At 38.3% G+C, this 22,437-nt stretch overlaps 1 protein-coding gene and 1 pseudogene across 1 annotated transcript in view; one reads left to right on the top strand and one right to left on the bottom strand.

Moving 5' to 3' along the window:
* The window catches only part of LOC128661294 (uncharacterized), a 170,807-nt gene that overhangs the window by 85,263 nt on the left and 63,107 nt on the right, over positions 1–22,437 (bottom strand). The window contains exons 3-4 of the mRNA XM_053715565.1: positions 5,830–6,209; positions 5,307–5,469 (exon numbers count right to left, since the gene is read on the bottom strand). Coding sequence (XP_053571540.1) covers positions 5,307–5,469; positions 5,830–6,209 — 543 coding nt within the window. The remainder of the gene's footprint in view (positions 1–5,306; positions 5,470–5,829; positions 6,210–22,437) is intronic.
* On the top strand, positions 22,006–22,123 carry LOC128661962 (uncharacterized; annotated as a pseudogene).

Below are 22,437 nucleotides of genomic sequence, written 5' to 3'. Positions count from 1 at the left end.
GTAAATCTCTGGCAGCAACTTTGTCTTTAATCGCATCAGAGAGCCCATGAAAGAAGGCGGGAACAAGGGCTTCATTGTTCCAACCTACCTCTGCGGCAAGCGGACGGAACTCAAAAGCATACTGAACAACAGATCTTGTACCTTGCTGAATGGACATGAGTCGTTTAGCAGCAGAGGAGGAGCGAGCCGGAACATCAAATACCCTTCGAAAGGAGGCCACAAATTCAGGGTAATTTGAAATCACAGGTTTATTAGTCTCCCACAAGGGATTAGCCCAGGCAAGAGCTGTGTCAGAGAGTAATGAGATGAGAAATCCCGCCTTAGCTCTGTCAGAGGGAAACGCCTGAGGTAACATCTCAAAGTAAATGCCCACCTGGTTCAAAAACCCTCTGACTTAATAGGATCACCTCCATATCTCTGAGGTAGAGGTGCAGAACCGGACATGCTCCTGGTAGGCAAAGGTGCAGCAGTGGAAACAGGAGCAGCCATAACATGCGGGACACTTTGGTCCAAATGTGCAGTGCGAGTCAGCAGGGTTTGCAGGGCTAGTGCAAATTGATCCAAGCAGTGATCCTGTACATCTATCCTGGAAATGATGGTAGGTAAAGGTGGATAATTAGCAGCATCAGGATTCATGGCCTTTGCATAATGTCAGGGTGCCAGGAATCAGACTGAGATGAGAAGTGCAAAAATAATCACACCTTTATTAATAGCAAAAAATAATAAAATGTCCACAAGTCAAATAACAAGCCAGGAGTCAAAACCAGAGCTGGTAGTCAGACGAGCCAAGTCATGAGCCAAAGCGAATAGTCAGACGAGCCGGAATCAGGAACAAAGAGAACAGCAGAGTCAGGAACAAGCCAGGGCAGCCAGGTAATACACAGGAACTCTCACAAACAGGTCTGAAACAACACAAAGGCAAAGCATACTGAACAGAGGCCCTTTAAATAATAAGTTATGACATCACAATTCTGAGACTGCATCCTGTCTCACATGGATGATGCACACCAGTCTGGCCATAAAAGGAAGTGCAGGAAATGAGCAGCATCCCCCACAATGCACCATAGTCAGGAAGAGAGGTGAGTAAAATGGCTGCCAGCAGCACATGGCAAACACAACAGGGAAAAACCCTGACACAGTCTATCAGAGTTCCCAAGAAGGGAACCCTTATCCGTGGAACTAGTGAACTCTTTTCTAGGTTCACCTTCCAACCGTGAGTTCTCAGAAAGGACAACACTGTGTCTATATGAGATTTCATCAGATAAGTCAACGCCTGAATCAAAATATTGTCCAGATAAGGTGCCACTGCTATGCCCCACGGTCTGAGAACCGCCAGAAGGGACCCTAGAACCTTTGTGAAGATCCTGGGTGCTGTGGCCAACCCGAAGGGAAGAGCAACGAACTGAAAATGTTTGTCCAGGAAGGCAAACCTTAGGAACTGATGATGATCCTTGTGAATAGGTATATGAAGGTATGCATCCTTCAAGTCCACGGTAGTCATATATTGGCCCTCCTGGATCATTGGTAAAATTGTTCGGATAGTCTCCATCTTGAACGATGGGACTCTGAGAAACTTGTTTAGACACTTGAGATCTAAAATGGGTATGAAAGTTCCCTCTTTTTTTTGGGAACCACGAAAAGATTTGAGTAAAACCCCTGTCCCTGTTCCAGTCTTGGAAAGAGATGAATTACTCCCATGGTAGAGAGGTCTTTTACACAGCGTAAGAAAGCCTCTCTTTTTAACTGGTCTACAGACAATCGTGAAAGAAGAAATCTCCCTCTTGGGAGAAAATCCTTGAATTCCAGTTGATACCTGTGGGTCACTATTTTCAATGCCCAGGGGTCCTGAACATCTCAGCGTTCAGGACCCCTGGAAAGTCTGCCCCCTACTAGATTCGGTCCCGGATCGGGGGCCGCCCCTTCATGCTGTCTTTGTAGCAGCAGCGGGCTTCTTGGGTTGTTTACCTTTGCTCCAAGCCTGGTTGGGTCTCCAGACGGATTTGGACTGAGCAAAATTCCCTTCCTGCTTTGTTTAGGAAGAGGAAGCAGAGGGTACTCCTTTAAATTTCGAAAGGAACGAAAATTATTTTGTCTACCCCTCATCTTAACAGACTTATCCTGAGGTAGGGCATGACCTTTACCTCCAGTAATGTCAGAAATTATTTCCTTCAACTCAGGCCCGAATAGGGTCTTACCCTTGAAAGGAATAGCTAAAAGCTTATATTTTGATGACACCTCAGCAGACCATGATTTTAACCATAACGCTCTACACCCTAAAATGGCAAATCCTGCATTTTTCACCGCCAATTTAGCAATTTGAAAGGCGGCATCTCACATCTGTAATAAAATAATTAGCTAGCTTGAGAGCCTTAATTCTATCCAAAATGTCCTCTAAAGGGGTCTCAACCTTCAGAGACTCTTCTAGAGCATCAAACCAAAAAGCTGCTACAGTATTAACTGGAACAATACAAGCTGTTGGTTGTAAAAGAAAACCCTGATGAATAAATAATTTCTTTAGAAGACCCTCCAACTTCTTATTCATAGGGTCTTTAAAAGCACAACTGTCTTCAATAGGTATAGTTGTACGCTTAGCCAGGGTAGAAATAGATCCCTCCACCTTAGGGACCGATTGCCAAGAGTCCCGAATGGTGTGTATGATATGGGATACATTTTCTTGAAATTAGGGGGAGGAGAGAACGGTATACCCGGTCTATCCCATTCCTTTTTTATAATTTCCAAAATTCTTTTAGGAACCGGAAAAACATCAGTGTAAGTAGGTACCTCTAGATATTTGTCCATTTTACACAATTTTTCTGGAGGTATCACAATAGGGTCACAATCATCCAGAGTCGCTAAAACCTCCCGGAGTAACAGGCGGAGGTGTTCAAGCTTAAATTTAAAGGACATGATGTCCGAATCTGTCTGAGGAAACATACTTCCCGGGTCTGAAAGTTCTCCCTAAGACAACAATTCCCTGACCCCCAACTCAGAGCCCTGTGAAGGTACATCGGAAATAGCCAACAAAGCATCAGAGGATTCAGTATTCACATTAATACCTGACCTACTGCGTTTACCCTGAAACACTGGTAACTTAGATAATACCTCTGTAAGGGTAGTTCACATAACTGCAGCCATATCCTGCAGAGTAAAAGAATTAGACGCACTTGAAGTACTTGGCGTCGCTTGTGTGGGCGTTAAAGGTTGTGACACTTGGGGAGAATTAGATGGCAAATCTTGATTCTCTTCAGACTGAGAATCATCCTTAGGCACACTTTCTTTACCTAAAATATGCTTTTTACATTGTAAGGCCCTTTCAGTACAAGAGGTACACAAAGTAAGAGGGGGTTCCACAATGGCTTCTAAACACATAGAACAATTAGTTTCTTCAATGTCAGACATGTAGAACAGACTAGTACTAGCCACACTAGTCGTAAATCACCTCATATATTGATTCAAAACAACTTTTAGAAAAAAAAGAGTACTGCGCCTTTAAGAAATAAAAAGCTCAACAATATTTCTCAAACTGCCTAAATCGATTGAAAACGCTAAAACAATCAAATACAATACAATTCAATTTGCCCAAAAATTATTGCACCCTATAGGTAAATGATGAATTTACCCTCTAAGAAGCATTTAAATCACAAAATATACTTTAATAGAAAAAAATGACCCCTGCACCTCGCCACAGCTCTGCTGTGGCGCCTACCTTCCCCAAGATACTGCAAAAATGACTCGACAACGATCCAGTGAACAGAACTCAACTCTAGGCCCCACCGGAGCTAATGCCTGCTGCCTTCTCAGTCAGAGTAAACTGCGCGTCGGAGCGTGCGAAATAGGCCCCGCCCATCATGGACGTCATTGGAATAGTTTGACCGCATGGGAAGCGGTTTGAAAAATAAGCCATGTGGTCCCTTGAACTTCTTATAATAATAAACTGCAGCCCTACTGACTTTTTTTAAATAATAAATATATAATATCAAGCTGCCTCTCTCAGTGTCCAGCCCCATACAGATATAAGCAATATGTATGAACTATAAGGATTTTCAGTAACACCCTCAGTGACACAGGTATACTGCTTACCCCTTCCCTTTCAGGGAAAAATGTCAGCCAATTCTGATATAACAAGTTTCCTCAGAAATAAAAGACTGAACATACCTCAATGCTGCTTGTAGCATGACACCGTTCTCCACACTGAAGATTTCTCTTGCACTACCTTTAGAAGCTCTGTGGGAACCAAAATGGATCTTAGTTACATCTGCTAAGATCATCAACCTCAGGGCAGAAATCTTCTTCCATATCTCCCTGAGCAAAATAGTACACACCGGTACCATTTAAAGTAAAAAAACTTCTTGATTGAAGAATCTAAAACTAACACCTCACTTTACCTCTTCCTATTACTAACACAGGCAAATATATACAGCTCTGCTGTGGTGCTCTTTGCGACTTCCTGTTAGCAGGAGGTTAATATCCCACAAGTAAGGATGAAATCCGTGGACTCGTATCTTGTAGAAGAAAGATCCGTTGCAAAGATTTGCCATGGATGGTCTGGAATCTGATGAGAGATCATGGGCTCTTTAGGGTTAGACTTTCGGCGCTCTAGGCAGGTAGGGCATTTTTCTACCATATCCTCAATTTGTTTGTTCATTCCAGGCCAAAATAATATGTCTCTGGCCCTTTGCTTACTCCTCTCAATTCCCATATGCCCAGTGTGTTTACGCTCTAGCATGTTTGGCCTCAGCATACCTGGGACAATGATTTTCTTGCCTTTGAATAGGATCCCTTCAATCTCTGAAATGTTATCTCTGTGATTCCAGTATTCAACAAGGCTGGAAGGACATCATTTCCTTACGTTAGGCCACCCAGATTTGATTAAGTTTTTCAGCATGAGTTGAGGATCCTGTTTTGTAGCTGTTCGAATGTCAGTCAGTTTCCTATCACTAATAGGGAGATTGGTTATGACTGTGTGAATCTGTGCATCCATTCCTTTATTCAGTGATTCAAGTCTGTATGGTATTGATTTCCTGGACAGGGTGTCGGCTATTGGAATATCTTTTCCTGAACGATATATATTATTTCAAAGTCATACTTCTGTAGCTGCAATTCTCTGAAGGCGTAGCGGTGAAGCTGCAAGGGGTTTCTTCATTATGGGTATTAAATGTTTATGGTCAGATTCAACAACAATCTTTCTGCCATAGACATACATGTGAAACGTTTGCATCTAAACACCACAGCATATAACTCCTCAATTTGAGCATAGTTTTCTTCTGTTGATGTGAGAGATTTAGAAGCATAGGCAATTGGCTTACCTTCTTGGAGCAATTCAGCACCTAGGCCACTCTTTGACACATCAACCTGCAAGCAGAGCTCTTTGTTAACTGCATCAATAAACATTTCATCCAGCTCCTCAAAATTTGTGTTTTGAACTGTATGTACAGTTTTACGTGTATCTGGCGGCCTTGACTTACATGCCTTTGCAAAGTGGTTAAATTTATTGCATATTTTGCACTGATGTACTTTTGCAGGGCATGTGTCTTCCTGGCTGTGTTGAAGAGCACAATGACTGCATAGCCTGTCTTTAGTGATGCTCCTGTCACTTCCTTTCACAGTTTTCCAATGCTTTTGCTGGGCTGTTTTTTTACTAAACACTGCATGAGCTGACTGGCTCTGGGTTGCCATTGCACATGAGTTTATTGTCTTAAGCTGCTATTGTGCAATTTCGTGTGACTGCGCTATATCAATGGCTTTTTCAAGTGTCAGATCAGCACCCTGATTAAGTAATTTCTCTCTGACTTTTCGAGAATTAGTGGCAAAAACAATGCGGTCTCATACCATCTCATCACTGTTAACATATCCACAGTCTTTTACAAGCAATTTAAGTTCTGTTACAAAATGTTCAAATGTCTCATGTCCCCCCTGCATTTTTTCATGAAATGTGTATCTTGCAAAGATTGGATTAGCTTTGGGCATAACATATTCCTCAAATTTGTCATAATAAGACTTCAACTTTTTAGACTCCTCAAATTTTAACGTCCAAGTATTATAAACATCTCTCCCTTTTTCACCTACCCAGAGAAGCAAGTAGCTGCACAAGGTTTCCTCAGGCTTGCCACAGAGAGGGCCAGAGAATATGAGCTGTACATGCTGGCGAAATCTCCTCCATGCATCTGGTCCATTTTTTGAGTCCCAATCCATCTGTGTCATAGGCACACCTGATCAATTTTGCAGAAATAAACCAGCTTCTGACACCATGTGTTGTTCTTGTGTAGTCACTCAAATTAGTGTCTTACCAAGGAATAACTCAGAGAACACAGAGCTGCATCTAGTCACTAACTGTTTATTATCCTAACTGAACTTGTTACCATATATGGTAGAAACACCAACAACCAATCAACATTCTGTATGCAAATTGACAAACACATCACATGACATGTTAATAACATTACACCCACCACTTCCCCTATTGTTTGTGTCCTATGCCCTGTGTTGTCCACTTCCCCTTTGTGGGAGTCTTTATCTGTCTCTGTCACTCCAACTCCCATCACTTCCCCTCCCCTTCCATCTGCATCTCTGTGTGTGTGTACGGCAATGATGTGTCCTCTTTCTTCTGACCCATCCACCTTTCCTTCATCTGACCCATCCACCTCTCTTTCTTCTGACCCCTCCACCTCTTTCTTTTGACCCCTCCACCTTTTTATATCTGTCCCATCCACCTTTCCTTCATCTGTCCCATCCACCTGTTTTTTCTGTCCCCTCCACCTCTCTTTCTTTTGAACCCTCCACCTCGCTCTTTCTTCTGCCCCCTATACCGCTCTTTCTTCTGTCCCCTCCAACTCTCTTAATTCTGTCCCATCTTACATCTCTTTCTTCTGTTCCCTCCACCTCTCGTTCTTTTGTCCTTTCACCTTTTCTTCATCTGTCCCATCCACCTCTCTTTCTTCTGTCCCCTCCACCTTTCTTTCTTCTGACCCTCCACCTTTCCTTCATTTGTCCCATCCACCTCTCTTTCCTCTGTCCCTCCACCACTATTTCTTCTTTTACCTCATCCTCTATTTCATCTGCTGTTCCTACTTCTCCTGTGGTGCCTTTGCCTTCCTCCTCATGTGTCTGTTGTTGTCATTCTCCCCCTGTGTGTTTATGATGTCCCTACCCCTAATATGTCCTTGACCCTGCCACAATTTCCCTTTGCCCAACCCTCCCTCTCCCATTACTCTGTGTCTCCCTTTCTTTACCCCATCTTTCTCGGCTCAATGCCAATATCATGGGTGAGTTTGTAAGGTAATTCAATATTTTGTGTATTGTTAATAGGTATGTGCATGTATTAATGGTTTGCCTTTTTTTCTTCTCTTCCACAAAGGTGGACCCATCATGGTATAATATATCAGAAACCCTACAAAAGATTGACAATATTATGCTGAATTCCCACGTGCAACTTGGCCTCATAATGGATAGTTTGTTTGTGTTTCCAGAGCAGAATCAATAGATTTTTGAAATTTTAATATTCGTCTTCCTGCTCCTGAAGCACAACAGGGGCGTGAAGAAAGGGAGGTTGTAGACCCTAGTGGAGGAGCTTCCAAAGAGTGAAGGGGGGCAATATATCCTCCTGGTTCTTATTGTTTAAAAGTGGACACTGCCTCTTAAAATGGTTGGGCTTGAATTGCAAAGGACTATCTCTGGCCTGATGAGTGGACATTAGCCTTATTTAGCACTGCCTCTAGAAATGGTGCTCTGGTAGTGTTTGAACTGTAAAGGACTATATCTGGCCTTCATATCTGGCCTTCTGAGTAGACATTGGCCTCCTTTGGCACTGCCTATTGAAATGGTGCTCTGGTACTGTTTGAACTGCAAAGGACTATATCTGGTCTCATGAGTGGACATTGGCCATGTACCACTATTTTGGTTTTATTTATGAAGTTTCTTACACGTATAATAAATTACTTTATTTAACTGTAGTGGTTCACACCTAATTCACTTATAAGGTCTTAAAGCACAGTTATATTGAAATATGATTTCCAAGCACTGACCTTTACATATTATATCAGTGAAACAGGTCTCATTTCTTACAAAGAAAGTTTCTGAGTACAATAAAGAAATGGTATTGAGAGAAGAATATTGCTTTAATAAATTTTTATTATGCAGAAAAATTAGCTTACAGAAGTAATAAAAATTAAATTCATTTAAATCCAAAATACACATAGAGTTAATTGACTATCAGTTAAACTTGCTTTCAATAACCACTCGAAATGACTTCTATGCAACCAGTCACCTTATCTCACCTTATCTCTAGATGTTCTAGAACGTCATGCCCCTTGTTTACAAAAGAGGTGTTTTTATAATGTTTTATAATGTTTCTGTTATCAGATGCAGACATTGTATGTTTTTAAAACATAAACATTTTGTACATAGCCTTGAGAAGTTGTTATACAAGTTTTATCATACGCACTAAATTATTGCAATGAGCATCCATTTTAGAACTTACTAATTCAAGGTTGAATAAAACTCCATTTTAAAATCATATAATATCTTTTGTTGATTAAGTTAGTTAGTCTAGTTAGTATGTAAGTTTGAACAATTTTAAACCTTTTATATTGCAGAAGAATTTTGTTTAAACATATATTTGAATACAGTTATACATTATATAGATTGCAGACATATTTTATTTAAACATATAATTGATTATTGCAGGATAAGCATATGAAAGATTATATTCATCATCTTCAGTACAATCATGTGAAAAGAGTTAACAGATATATATAGTAAGGCACTCTTCTTTATATATAGAAGATGTATATGAAAGATTTAAAAGATATCTTTCATTTATAGTAAGTTATAAGTGTCTTTCTAAAAGAATGTATTTCTTACTGTTGGTGTAGTTTTTAATCAAATAGCAATGTTAATATGCAAACTAACATTTAAATAGCAGCTTTTATTGAGACAAGCATGCTATAAACAAAGTTTATTTGCAAAGTTATGCACTGTTAACTACAAATTACATTTACAAACACAAGTGAAACACAGGGTTAAATAAAATCCTGTCACATAACTAACGTGTGTGTATATATTTGCTAATGAAATTATTATTATTATCAGTTATTTGTAGAGTGCCAACAGATTCCGGAGCACTATAAACATAGGCGGTATGGTATCATTTATAGGGATCAAATGGGTAGAGGGCCCTGCTTAGAGTTGCACTGTTGTAGTTAGCTCTTATGAGGGTGGGCTCATAGGCTTACATGCTAAGGGGATTCAAGGGGATAACAATGAAGTTAGGAAAGGTTAGTGTAGGTTGTATGCATCCCTGAACAGTAGAGTTTTTAAGGAGCGCTTGAAGCTTTCAAAACTAGTGGAGAGTCTTGTGGAGCAAGGCATAGAGTTACACAAGATGGGAGCCAGTCTGGAGAAGTCCTGTAAACAGGAATGTGAGGAGTAACAAGAGAGGAGGAGTGTAGGAGGTTGTGAGCAGAGTGAAGGGGACGGGAGGGAGAGTATCTAGATACAAGGTCTAAGATATAGGGGGGGGGCAGTGCAGTTGAGTGCTTTGTATGTCAGAGTCAGAATTTTGTGTTTTTTTGTGGAGGCAAGAGGAAGTCAGTGAAGGGATTGGCAGAGAGGTGCAGCAGATGAAGAGTGACGTGTAAGGAAGATCAGACTGGTTGAGGCATTTTTTATGGAGACCAGAGAGGATGGAGTTGCAGTAGTCGAGGAGAGAAAGGATGAGAGAGTGGATTAAAATCTTAGTTGTTGAAATAAAAATAAACACCTCAAGCTAATAAAAGGAACAGTATATTTTGAAAGTAGTATATCCTTCATGTGCCAGCAATGGCTGTTTCAAACAACAGCAGATTTTAATTTTATGATAAAATATTTTAGGTTAAAAAGTATAGTTTGCTCATTTTTCAAATGGTAAACAAAACATTTTTAATCTACAATGGTAAGCATGGAACATGTTATTTAATATAAAATCAAATGATAAAATCCCAGCTACAGTATATTATCTTTGACTCAAAGGACAATTAAAATGCTATTTTTCAGAATGTCAAGCTCACAACAATGGTTTTAAATGTTTTATAACATATTTGAAATGTGTTAAGATATCCAAAAATGGAAAAAAATGTAAATATAAGCAACGAAGAAGAGCATTCACTCATAAATGGAGCCCCAGCTGGATTCAGGGAAATTTGTTATTTTAACACCTAATTTTACAAAAGAAGTTGTACAAAACTTCAGAGGAGGTTGATATTTAGAGGTATCTTCCCTGCATCACAAAATCGCTACAGTGGAGCACTCTACATAATGTAAGATGATGCTAGTGCAAACCAGAGGATGGCACATAGTGTAAAAGCGAAAGAAATAAAGAATTGAAGCTGCCTGTCTCTACAATAAAGTGAATTACTTTTTGGCATATTGGTGAGCTTCAATTCTTTATTTCTTTCATTGATACATGGGAGGTTGGTAGTTACTCCCTGAAGCTTACACCATTGGCGTGATTGCTGGATAACACTGACTTTTCTTTCTACATAGTGTAAAAGCATCACCGGAATACAGGCACTATACCTTTACAGGAGAACCGATACAGGCAGAGGAGCTAATTAGTGCCGGACATGGCATATAGTGTCCAAGAAGACATCTTAGTAGCATATAAAATATTAATCATACAACAAGTGACCTTGGGGAGCCAATGACACTGAAGGCATTAAAGGCACTCCCCCCCCCCTTTCCTGCTGAACTCAATGTCAGCAGGTCATATTCACAGTTCCTTTTACCATCATTGTCCAGTGAGGACACATACCTTGGGGAGTAGTGCCATGTCTACTATCTTACAAATGCCCTAAACTAACAGCTTGCTCCAACTGAACTGTTAATTCGACGCCCACATTTCCAGCAAAGCTCCTCCACTAATGCTGTCCCATACAAGAATGGCACACTCTAATAGAAAAAAGCATCAACAAAGACAACTTGAAGGACCTAAACGTACGGTCGCTGATTACTTTAATAGTAAGATACAGCTAGACAGAGACGGCTCTGACAACGATTCTAGAGACTCACACCTTTCTTTTAAAGGCACCACAGATCCAGAATCCTCTATAAGGATGAGCTCATCACATGTAGATTCACTAGTTCTAGAATCCATAATGGCCTTATCCACAAAATTAGATAATCATTACTCTTTACTTAAAAATGAGAGACTTGAACGCCCTTGGAGAGAAAACCGAGACCATAGAAAGGAAACAAGAGGATCTAATTGTAGATCAAGCAAACTTACCATCATATGCTCAAACAAAATAATTGAGGATCTACAATCTAAAATGGCAGACCTAGAAGATAGATTGAAGATAGAAGTCAGGATAAGGGGTAAAATTTAAATAGAGCTCAGGAACTTGTTGTTCAAATATGTGTGGAACAATAATGTTCATATATAACTCTTTAATAGAACTAGAGTTCTCTCATATTGTTATTCTCCAAGAAAGGATTACACATATCTTCTAAAAGAGTTAATGTTAGAATCATACAGTTTACAACTAATAATATTGCTGTTTATAGACTTTACCAGACTCAAGGTTTTCTGAAAAATTACATTAATGACTTTGATATCTCTTTACTTTTGTTGAGAGGTACCAATGACAGCAGTGCCTTTATATATACTCTTTACTTCCTTACAGTTATACTATATAATTCCAACAGTTTTTCATTATTCACTATTGCACTAGTGGTGATCATCAAACCTCTTGAGACTTTGAACTAATTTACACGGGATTACAAAAAGAATTGTATAAATGTTAAACATCTGATATTGCCTAAAAACGTAATCTTTGAATATACATGTAATATTTATGTGCATATCTTATTGTACTATGTTGCTTTTGTTTAGTTTTTTTATCGTTAAGGCAATGATGTTAAAATATCAAAAGGTACTAGCTCTATAGTACTACAATCTTTCAAAAACAATATGAGTAATTTTGGTTCATACCAGCCTTGATGTTGTGTTAAAAATGTTTAAATGAATATTTAGGTTCTTTATTTATATCCAGAGTCACCACAGTTAGCAGTGCATTGTCCCCTACCCCCTATATCTCTGTTACTTAATTACAACAACCCCTCCCTACCTTTATAAGCTCCACAATCCTTTGCTATAAGATTGAAAGTAGACTTTGTTCTCCCTAAAAGACTACACATTAACCTCCTCCCATACCTCCTCCCCCCAATTGACTAAGAATCCATTTAAATCTGAAATATTGCCCTCAGATAAATACTCTAAATTTACCAAATTTTGTGAATTCTTTAGAGGAACCAATCCGCTGCTTTGTATTTATTTATACAAGTTGTAATAGTATATGCACTTCAGATAGAGTCAGCTAAAATACATATCTGAATAGATTATATAAATTATACAATTAATTGACAACTACAGTCTGGTGACCCATTAATAGTCGAGACAACACTTAACACTAAGGATATAACTCCCTTTCCCTTACCCTCCTCTCCTTCTATTTTTTGTGTGTGTCTTTTTCTGTTTTATTTTGCTATCTGTATATAATTTAATCATGTTTGGCCTTCGCTTCATGTCACTTAATGTACAGGGACTAAACACTCCTGCCAAGAGGAGTCTTTTCCTTAACAACCTTAAGAAAAATAAAGTAGAGGTGACTTTTATACAGGAGAATCACTGGCTACGTTCCCAGGGTAAATCACATATTTTTTGTAATTTTTCTAATATATTTGGTGCATCCTACTACACAAAATCCAGAGGGGTGGTTATATTGATTAGAGACTCCATAGGATTTGAAGAAGTCTATACAGAGTATGACCTTGGGGGTACATAATTTTAGTCTGTAAAATTAATTATGTGCTATTAACATTACTCAATGTCTATGCATCCAACTCAGGTCAGATTCATTTCCTTAGAAAATTACTAAGGCTGGTGTCCAACGTCAGGCATGGTGAACTATGTATAGGTGGTAATTTCAATCTAACATGGAACCCGGACAATGATAGGCTCTTACCCCCTTCAGCTAAAAAATAGAGATCTAAGAAGTCCATGTCTGGAGCTTTAAGGAAACTGATATTCCAACATCAGTTATATGATGCTTGGAGGGCATATAATTCAACAGAATGGGATTATACTTTTTACTCTAACCCTCTTAGGTCGTACTCCAGAATCAACACATTTTTTTCCTCACATAAACTACTATATAAAGTAATACATTCCAAAATACTTCTTATAACTTGGTCGGACCATCACTCGGTTACATTAGAATAAGGTCCTATCATTCCTAATGAAGGTTTTTCTTGGAAATTAGCAGATTGGTTACTAAACTCCCTCATATCAATACAAAATACTTCTGATGTTATTACTGACTTTTTGATGTTAGACGATAATCAAACCAATACACAAACTTTATGGGCCACACTAAAGGCATATATGAGAGGCCATTTTAGTTCAGCGGACACTAGACAAGTTTAGGCAGAAGTTCATTACAGCAACAACAAACCCACAACATCTCTAGCTAACAAATTGCGTAATAGAACAGCCCAATGTACGATTGCGGCTTTTAGATAGGGCACAGAGACTGTGACCTCTCCTAAGGATATTGGTCAGGCTTTTACAATTTTATAAATCCCTATACAACCTGCAATCACACCCAAACAACCCAAAATGTTAAGGAGAAGAACAACATAGATCATTCTAGAAAAGAACTATCACATATATTTAGTAAGAAAAAGATTAACAACAAAACTCAAATAAATGAACAGAACCATTTACACAATAGACAAAATGGAAACTATCAGCATCAAAATAGATTTAGAGATTCGAATAGACAATTTAGACCTAGACAAGATTTTCATTATAACCATAACAATTACAATAGAGATCAGTGGAATGAGGAATCTGGGAATTGGGACGTAAAAACACCCATGAGAAACACTAATAACAACTGGCACAATAATAACAGACATTATAGATCTCCACGAAGAGAGTATAATGGATATAGGAATGAGGGAGGATATAACATAACACATAACCAAAGAGACAGTCCAAACTGGCACTATAATAGACACCAGATTGGAACGAATTACTATGAACATGATAATAGACAGTCTGATCAACAACAAAGGCACAGAAACAACTACAATAATAGACAAACTGACAATGGACAATTTGATAGCCAATATAACAACAGACAATTTGGTAATAGTGACCAATATAGACAACCGCAGAACACATTTGAAAATCATTATATACAACGTCAAAATACCCCTAAAGAGTATCAGAGAGATTCTCATTTTGATCACCAGAATTGGAGAATTCCCCTACAAAATAGATTTACACCATTAGATCAAACCTACAGCCCCCAGAGAACGTATCATCATAGAAAACCGTCATTTTCTAACATGCAGGAGAACACTACACATAGAACTCATTTTTTAGAGGATCCCCCCGCTACTGCGGGGACTTCAAGAGATTTTCCAGAGGCCCCAAAACCACCAAGAATGGCACAGGGAAAAAGAAGGCTAGAGGTAGAAGAGGGAGAGGAGCCTCAAAACAGGACCATAAAGAGATAAGAAATGAAACAAAAAATGTTAAAAAAGTGGGTATATTTAATTTGAGTAAAATACATTTAAACGATAAACAAGAAAAAGTACTTGAAAAAGGTTTAAGCTTTGCACCATCTTGTAAACTCAATAAATTTGAGACTTTAATTAACATAAACCAGTATATCAGGAAACTAACGCTAAAAAGATATTTTCTAAAAAATCCCATACAAGACAAAACAACACATAGTAATTATATCCACACTGAACTAAAAGCCAAGTCCACTTTTTACCCCACACAGGAAAAAAGTGAACACATAAAATTATTCGAACAAAATATCAAAAGAGATTTAGAATCACTAGATCAGAACAAGCCAATAAGGAATAATCTAAGTAGAAAAGAAAGAGAGACACTGAAGGAACTACAAAATAATACAGAGATAATAGTGAAACCAGCGGACAAAGGTGGGGGTATTGTTATCATGGACCAAATTTTCTATGTTACTGAAGCTAATAGGATATTACAGGACAAAACAACTTATAATAAACTTAAACTGAATCCTTTAAAAAAACAACAAAATAGATTAGAGGAGATACTCCTAAAAGCTAAAGAAGTAGGAATTATTAACGAGTCAGAATTTAATTTTTTAAACATAACATATCCTAAAACTCCAACATTTTATTTCCTCCCGAAAATTCATAAAGATTTAAAAAACCCACCTGGCCGTCCTATTATCTCTGGGATAGGATCTTTAACTTCAGGCCTATCTCAATATATAGATTTTTTCTTACAGAAGTATGTTCTCAAACTACCAGCCTATCTCAGGGATTCCACCCATTTTTTAAATAAAATTAAGGATTTAGATTGGAAAAACAATTATATATTAGTTACATGTGATGTGAACTCACTTTACACTAATATCTCACATGAAAAGGGCCTAAAAGCCATCAAATCATTTTTAGATCAGGATTTAGAACTACCTAAGGCACAGAATGGTTTTTTATTAGAATGTATTAGTTTTATATTACACAATAACAGTTTTCTATTTAATAATGATATATACCTGCAAGTTAAGGGGACCGCAATGGGCACAAGGTTCGCCCCCAGTTATGCAAATCTGTTCATGGGCTATTTTGAAAATATGTACATATTTAATGGACCATGAGAGGCAAACCTTGTGCTCTATTGTAGATTTATAGATGACATCTTCATCATATGGAGAGGAGATGTTGAACTACTAGATACATTTTTTAACAGATTTCAATACTAACATATTAGGTCCATCTTTTACATATGAATACAGTTGTAAGAAAATAAGTTTTTTAGACGTTGAATTAGAAATTAGTGGGAAAACTATTTATACAAAGACCTTTTTTAAGAGTATAGACGCGAACAACTACATTCATTCAGACAGCTGTCATTTAGATCGTTGGAAACTAAATATCCCTAAAAGCCAGTACATGAGAATTAGGAAAAACTGCTCCACTTCAGAGAGCTATCAATCTCAATCTAAAATACTAACAGAGAGATTCATAGAAAAAGGTTATGACAACAAACACTTGACCAATACACAAATGGAAGTTGCCAAAATAGATAGAGAAGTTCTATTATCAAATAGAGTTAAGAAAAACACAGACAATATTCATAACTCCAAGGAGATATTTATACCTTTTATAACTGATTTTAGCTCACAGCACTATGAAGTGAGAAAGATTTTAAAAAAACATTGGCACTTAATTAAACAAGACCATGTATTGGGCAATAAAGTGAAAAATCATCCTGACATAATCTTCAAGAAAGCCAAAAACCTGAAATGTATATTATCTAAAAGTGAATACAAGGAATCCAAACATAACTCCACAGATAGAGATTTAAGAGGGATAGAGCTTAATGGTTTCTTCCCACGTAATACCTGCAAATCTTGTAAATATAGTCATAAGAAGAAGGAAATAATATCACAAAATACTGGCTTTAAATTTAAGATTAATCAATTGATTAGGTGTTCTAGTGCAAACACAATTTATTGCATCAAATGCTCTTGTGGACTGTTTTATTTTGGCCAGACGAGTAGAATTTTAAGAGATAGGATCCGAGAACATATTTTGAAGATAGAGCATGGATCTACAGAAACCAAATTGTACACTCATTTTAAGGATATACATTGGGGCAATCTAAAAGATTTTAAATACTTGGGCATTAAACAAATTGTTTTAGGAATTAGAGGGGGTAACATTAATAATATTCTGCTCAGAAAAGAAGCGGAATTTATATTTAATTTAAAGACTCTCTACCCCCATGGACTTAATTCAGAAATGGATTTGAGTACATTATTGTAAAACTATAAATCAATTAACTAAATTTTAGGGTATTATAGTCAATTTTATGAAATTTTATGAAATTTTGTAGGATTTTATGATTTTTTTTATATATATATATATATTTCTAATAATTTTTTATCATTTTTTTTATATTTTTTTATATTTTTTATAAAATTTTTATAAAATTTATTATGATAATAATTATAACTTTAAAAATCATCTCCCTCTATTCCTATTTTTAATCTTAGAAATTTTACATCTCCTTATATATGATAATAATAATTAATTTCCTATGTCAGGTAAGATCCTAAGGAGATAATATCAGAGGTTGATATATTTTTTGCCATTATTTTTTGCTAATATTTTTTGCCATTATTTTTTGCCTAATTTTTGTCTTTTTTATCTTTCTAATTTTACTCTAAGGAAAATTTTATAAGTATCTTATATTTTTTATATAATTTTTATACACCATTTTGAATGATCTAGGAAACTCACTATGAATTTAATTTTTTTATATAAACTAGAGAAATCAATTTACATCAGACTCGTGTGTCCCCTACTAATTCGGACATTTGTTTATATATATAACCTTTGTAACCTATTTATAATTGATATTAGATAAATTTTCATTGTACAAATAAATTACCGGGACACTTAAAATATTTCAGATTGCTCTTAAATCTATTTGGTACTTTTAGCTAAACATACTTTTCCAATTTGTTCTATTTTCCATAGAGAGTTAACTGAATTGATAGGGTTAAATATCAGCACAAATGGCTGTGTAGCAATATGCTGAATCTGACAGAGGCGTTCTTTGATTAGATCCAGGAAGATACCGCTACATTTCTAACAATTTGACACAGACACTTATGATATTATTGTAGTTTTTAACAATTTGATACAGACACTTATGTTGTTATTGTACGTTTTTAATATGAAATACATAGACATTGTTCACAAAACCTGCACGGACCTTTTTAATATGTGAGAAAACACCCCCTTTGTTGAAAGATCTGATTGGTCTAACTTCGTCCAATGAGGATACGACGTGGGATATTTAAAAATGGAACTGGGAGCAAATGGGTATCTTGATAAAGGCCCCTGGCGGCTGAAACGCGTAGATTTACCGACTGCTCCTGTGCACATTACTAATTTACTTGTTTGTTAAATAACAGATTGGAGACGTAAGTAGTTAGGACAGGTACATCAAGCAGCTTTTAAAAACTTGTTTTAAGCTAGCTTCATATGTGTAATTCCTGTCCCGGGACCTACTCATACCTATCCATCTGTATAATCAATAACCGATATCCCTTACGAACTTTGGATCGTATAACACTCTTGGGAATTGCAAAAGGTTATTCATACCGGAACATCCTTTGAACTACAACCCGGACCTGCTTGAATTCACACGGGGATCATTGCATCCTCCACGGCTCACAGACAGCTGCAATAACTTTCAACACCGAGGAAGAGAAGAGAACTTAAATTCCGGAGTTCATTTTTACAACTAAGTTTGTATAGAACAATTGTTCCTTGGACACTGATTGACACTGTTTACGATATAAACAGGACGACACAGGTTTTTTATTATGTGTGATGTATTTTATTTTTATTTTGTTTAGATAAAGACACATACTTACATACACATTGCGATTTTTATCGCATCTTTATGATTGTTTTTTAGATGCCAGCATCATCAATTTTATAATTAATTTCATATTCATTGTTATATTAATTCATGGAATAAATAATATTATTGTTATAAGATATAATCTAGTTATTTGGATCTATTTAGGGACCGCTTCAGTTTATTAAGATACAGTTTATTGCTATTAGTTTCTTCTAGAAATATTAATACTCATTTTTTAATCTCTAAGTTGCTCTCTATCTGAGCGCCACCCAGAACCACTTCTTTTCCTTTTGTACTTTATTGGGTTTTATGAGGTTTTAACCCATTAACATTTTCTGGGTATAGGCATTAGAGTAGCAGAGTGTTGTATCTCTATAAACGCCCCGTTTCTTTTGCAACCCAAAATGTTAAGCCCACACTATTAAGTCTTTTTTGGTGAAACTGTAACTCCTAACCCTATCAGTGGAAGCCATAGAAGTTCTGAAAGGCTCAATCTCAGTTGAAGAAATATGAAAAGCAATTAAACACATAAAGTTAGGGAAGACGCCTGGGCCAGATGTCTATAAAGGAATATTTTTATAAAAGCTTTCAAACTCTATTGATCCCTATTTTACACAGACATTTTAATAAGATTATGCAATCTGGAAAATTCTCCCAAGAATTTCTAGAGGCATCCATAGTAACCCTATTAAAACCAGATAATACACACTGTGCTACTATTTGTGATATTGAAGAGTTAATTCAAGCTGGGCTGCTCTCTGTGTTAGTGAAGTGTTAATACATACTGTGCAGCTCTCTGAGCTAGTGAAGGGTTAATACACACTGTGCAGCTCTGTGTGTGTCAGGGTTTTTTCCTGCTTTGTTTGCCATGTGCTGCTGGCAGCCATTTTATTCACCTCTCTTGCTGACTCTGGTGCATACTATGTGATGCTGTTCAATTCCTGCACTTCCTTTTATGGCCAGACTGGTGTACATCATCAGTGTGAGACAGGATGCAGTCTCAGAATTGTGATGTCATCACTTACTATTTAAAGGGCCTCTGTTCAGTATGCTATGCCCTTGCGTTGTCTCAGATCTGTTTGTGAGAGCTCCTGTGTATTACCTGGCTGTCTGATGTCCCTCCTGGTTCCTGATCCCTGGCTTGTTCCTGACTCTGCTGTTCTCCTTGTTGCTGATTCCGGCTCATCTGACTACTTGCTTTGGCTCCTGACTCGGCTCGTCTGACTACCAGCTCTGGTTTTGATTCCTGGCTTGTTATTTGACTTGTGGACTTTTTATTATTTTTTGCTATTAATAAAGGTGTGATTATTTTTGCACTTCTCGTCTCAGTCTGATTCCTGGCACCCTGACATTACGCAAGGGCCATGAATCCTGATGGTGCTAATAATCCACCTTTAACTGCCTTAATTTCCAGGATGGATGAACAGGATCACCGCTTGGATCAATTTGCATAGCCCTGCAAACCCTGCTGACTCGCACTGCACATTTGGACCAAAGTGTCCCGCAAGTTATGGTTGCTCCTGTTTCCGCTGCTGCACCTCATCCTACCAGGAGCATGTCCGGTTCTGCACCTCTACGTCAGCATTATGGAGGCGATCCTAATCAGTGCAGAGGGTTTTTGAACCAGGTGGGCATTTACTTTGAGATGTTACCTCATGCGTTTCCCTCTGACAGAGCTAAGGTGGGATTTCTCATCTTGTTACTCTGATACAGCTCTTGCCTGGGCTAATTCCTTGTGGGAGACTAATAAACCTGTGATTTCAAATTACCCTGAATTTGTGGCCTCCTTTCGAAGGGTATTTGATGTTCCGGCTCGCTCTTCCTCTGCTGCTAAATGACTCATGTCCATTCAGCAAGGTACAAGATCTGTTGCTTAGTATGTCATTGAGTTCCATACGCTTGCCGCAGAGGTAGATTGGAACAATGAAGCCCTTGTTGCCGCCTTCTTTCATGGGCTCTCTGATGCGATTAAAGACAAAGTTGCTGCCAGAGATTTACCAGAAGATCTCGAGGCATTGGTGTCTTTTTTTTCCTAATTGACATTAGACTAAGTGAGAGGCCCTCTTTCAAGGAGCGCTTGCGGAAGCCTCCTGTTTTGTTGTCTCCTACATGTTTGTTCCCACCCATGCCTCCCTCTCCTCCCATGCCTCCTGGTCCCGAGTCACCAAGTACTGCTGAGCCGATGCAGTTGGGATTCACGCGTCTCTCCACAGCGGATAGGGCCTTTAGGAGGAGGGAGGGGCTCTGCCTCTATTGTGGGTTACAGGGCCACCTTTTGAAGTCTTGTCCTACACGGCCGGGAAACGCTCACACCTAAGGTCCTGTCAGGGCAGACCTTGGGTGGTTTATCCTTGTCCCCGGAACCGCTAAAGGAGAAACCTTTGGTTACGGTTGTCCTTTCCTGGGTGGACTCCTCCATAGTCACCCAGGCTCTTGTTGACTCCGGTACTGCAGGCTATTTCATTGACAGTGCTTTTGTATCAAAGCACTCCATTCCTTTTTTGCCCCAGTCTGTTCCGCTTGCTATTGAGGCCATTGATGGCAGGCCCCTTCAGCCCGCACTCGTTACTCACGAAACTGCTCCGTTATCCATGGCTGTTGGGGCTCTCCATTTTGAAACCCTCCAGTTCCAGGTGATAAACTCTCCACATTTTCCGGTTGTTCTGGGTTATCCCTGGCTCCAAAAGCACATTCCCAGTCTCGACTGGCGCAGGTCCAAAATTTTGTCGTGGTCTCCACAATGTATTTCCACTTGTCTTCGGAAACCAGTTAAAGTCTTGTGCACTTCTTTGGTATCTCAATTGCCAGATGAGTAATGAGAGTTCCTAGACATTTTTGACAAGGTGCCTGCCGGTACGTTGCCTCCTCACCGGTCTTACGATTGTGCCATAGACCTGCAACCCGGAGCCATTCATCCTCGGGGCCGGGTGTACCCTCTGTCTGTTGCGGGGGATTATCCGCAAATCCTGCTATCCTGCAGGGGCTGGCTTCTTCTTTGTGAAGAAAAAGGGTGGCGAGTTAAGACCATGCATCGATTATAGGGGTCTTAATCATCTTACCATTAAGAATGCCTACCCCGCGCTCAAGGATGGTAGTGATTAAGTATCTAAAATTTCAACATAAGATACCGATAATGAGACATTACAGGAAAATTCAGGGGTTTAAGATAGGCACGAAATTTGTCTTTCTATTTCAGGATTTCTCAATAGAGACTTCCTCAAAGAGAAAGGCAATGGCACCCTATTGCACAAGCCTAATTAAGGAGGGAATTAAGGCAAACATGAGGTACCCAGCCAAAATTGTAATTTTTAATGCAGAAGGGAATGCTACTGTATTAAATACTGTAACAGAAGCTAAAACATATTGTACAGAAAATGGTATAGAGGTATGATTTATCAAACAGCAATGTTTCGGCTTTTATATTATTCTTTGTTTAGATTAGTGATGTCGTTGGCTGTTTTCGTTGTTAAATTTTCTGATCAAATAATTGTTTTTTTTTTTTTTTTTTCCTTTTTCTTCTCTCGCATGTCTACCGCCAAACTGGCTTGATGTACCCGATCACGTTTGATCTCGGAAGTGAAGTAGGGTTGGGCCTGGCCAGTACCTGGATGGGAGACCACCTGGGAACACCAGGTGCGGTAGGCTTGCTCCCCTTGCCGATGGACAGTTTGATCCTTATACCCTGGCAGAGAGGTGGGAAGTTAATTCTCATTTATGATGGTTTTAAAATAAATATTAAAATTATATGTTGAAGTGTGTGTCGTGGAATGTGGGAGACGTGACCTCCCCTATTAAAAGAAAGAATGTTTTAAAAATGCTTAAGCGCCATACGCCAGATGTCATTTTTTTGCAAGAGTTGCATTTGAAAGAGGCAGAGATACACAAGCTGAAAACCAATTGGATTGCTGAAATCATAGCAACTCCTTGTAGCAGCAGGAAATGTGGAGTGGCCATAATGC

This window comes from Bombina bombina, chromosome 5 (genome assembly GCF_027579735.1).
Source record: "Bombina bombina isolate aBomBom1 chromosome 5, aBomBom1.pri, whole genome shotgun sequence".
Taxonomy (NCBI): Eukaryota; Metazoa; Chordata; class Amphibia; order Anura; family Bombinatoridae; genus Bombina; species Bombina bombina.
The sequence above is the reverse complement of the archived record's forward strand: the minus strand, read 5'-3'. Positions and strand labels throughout refer to the sequence as shown.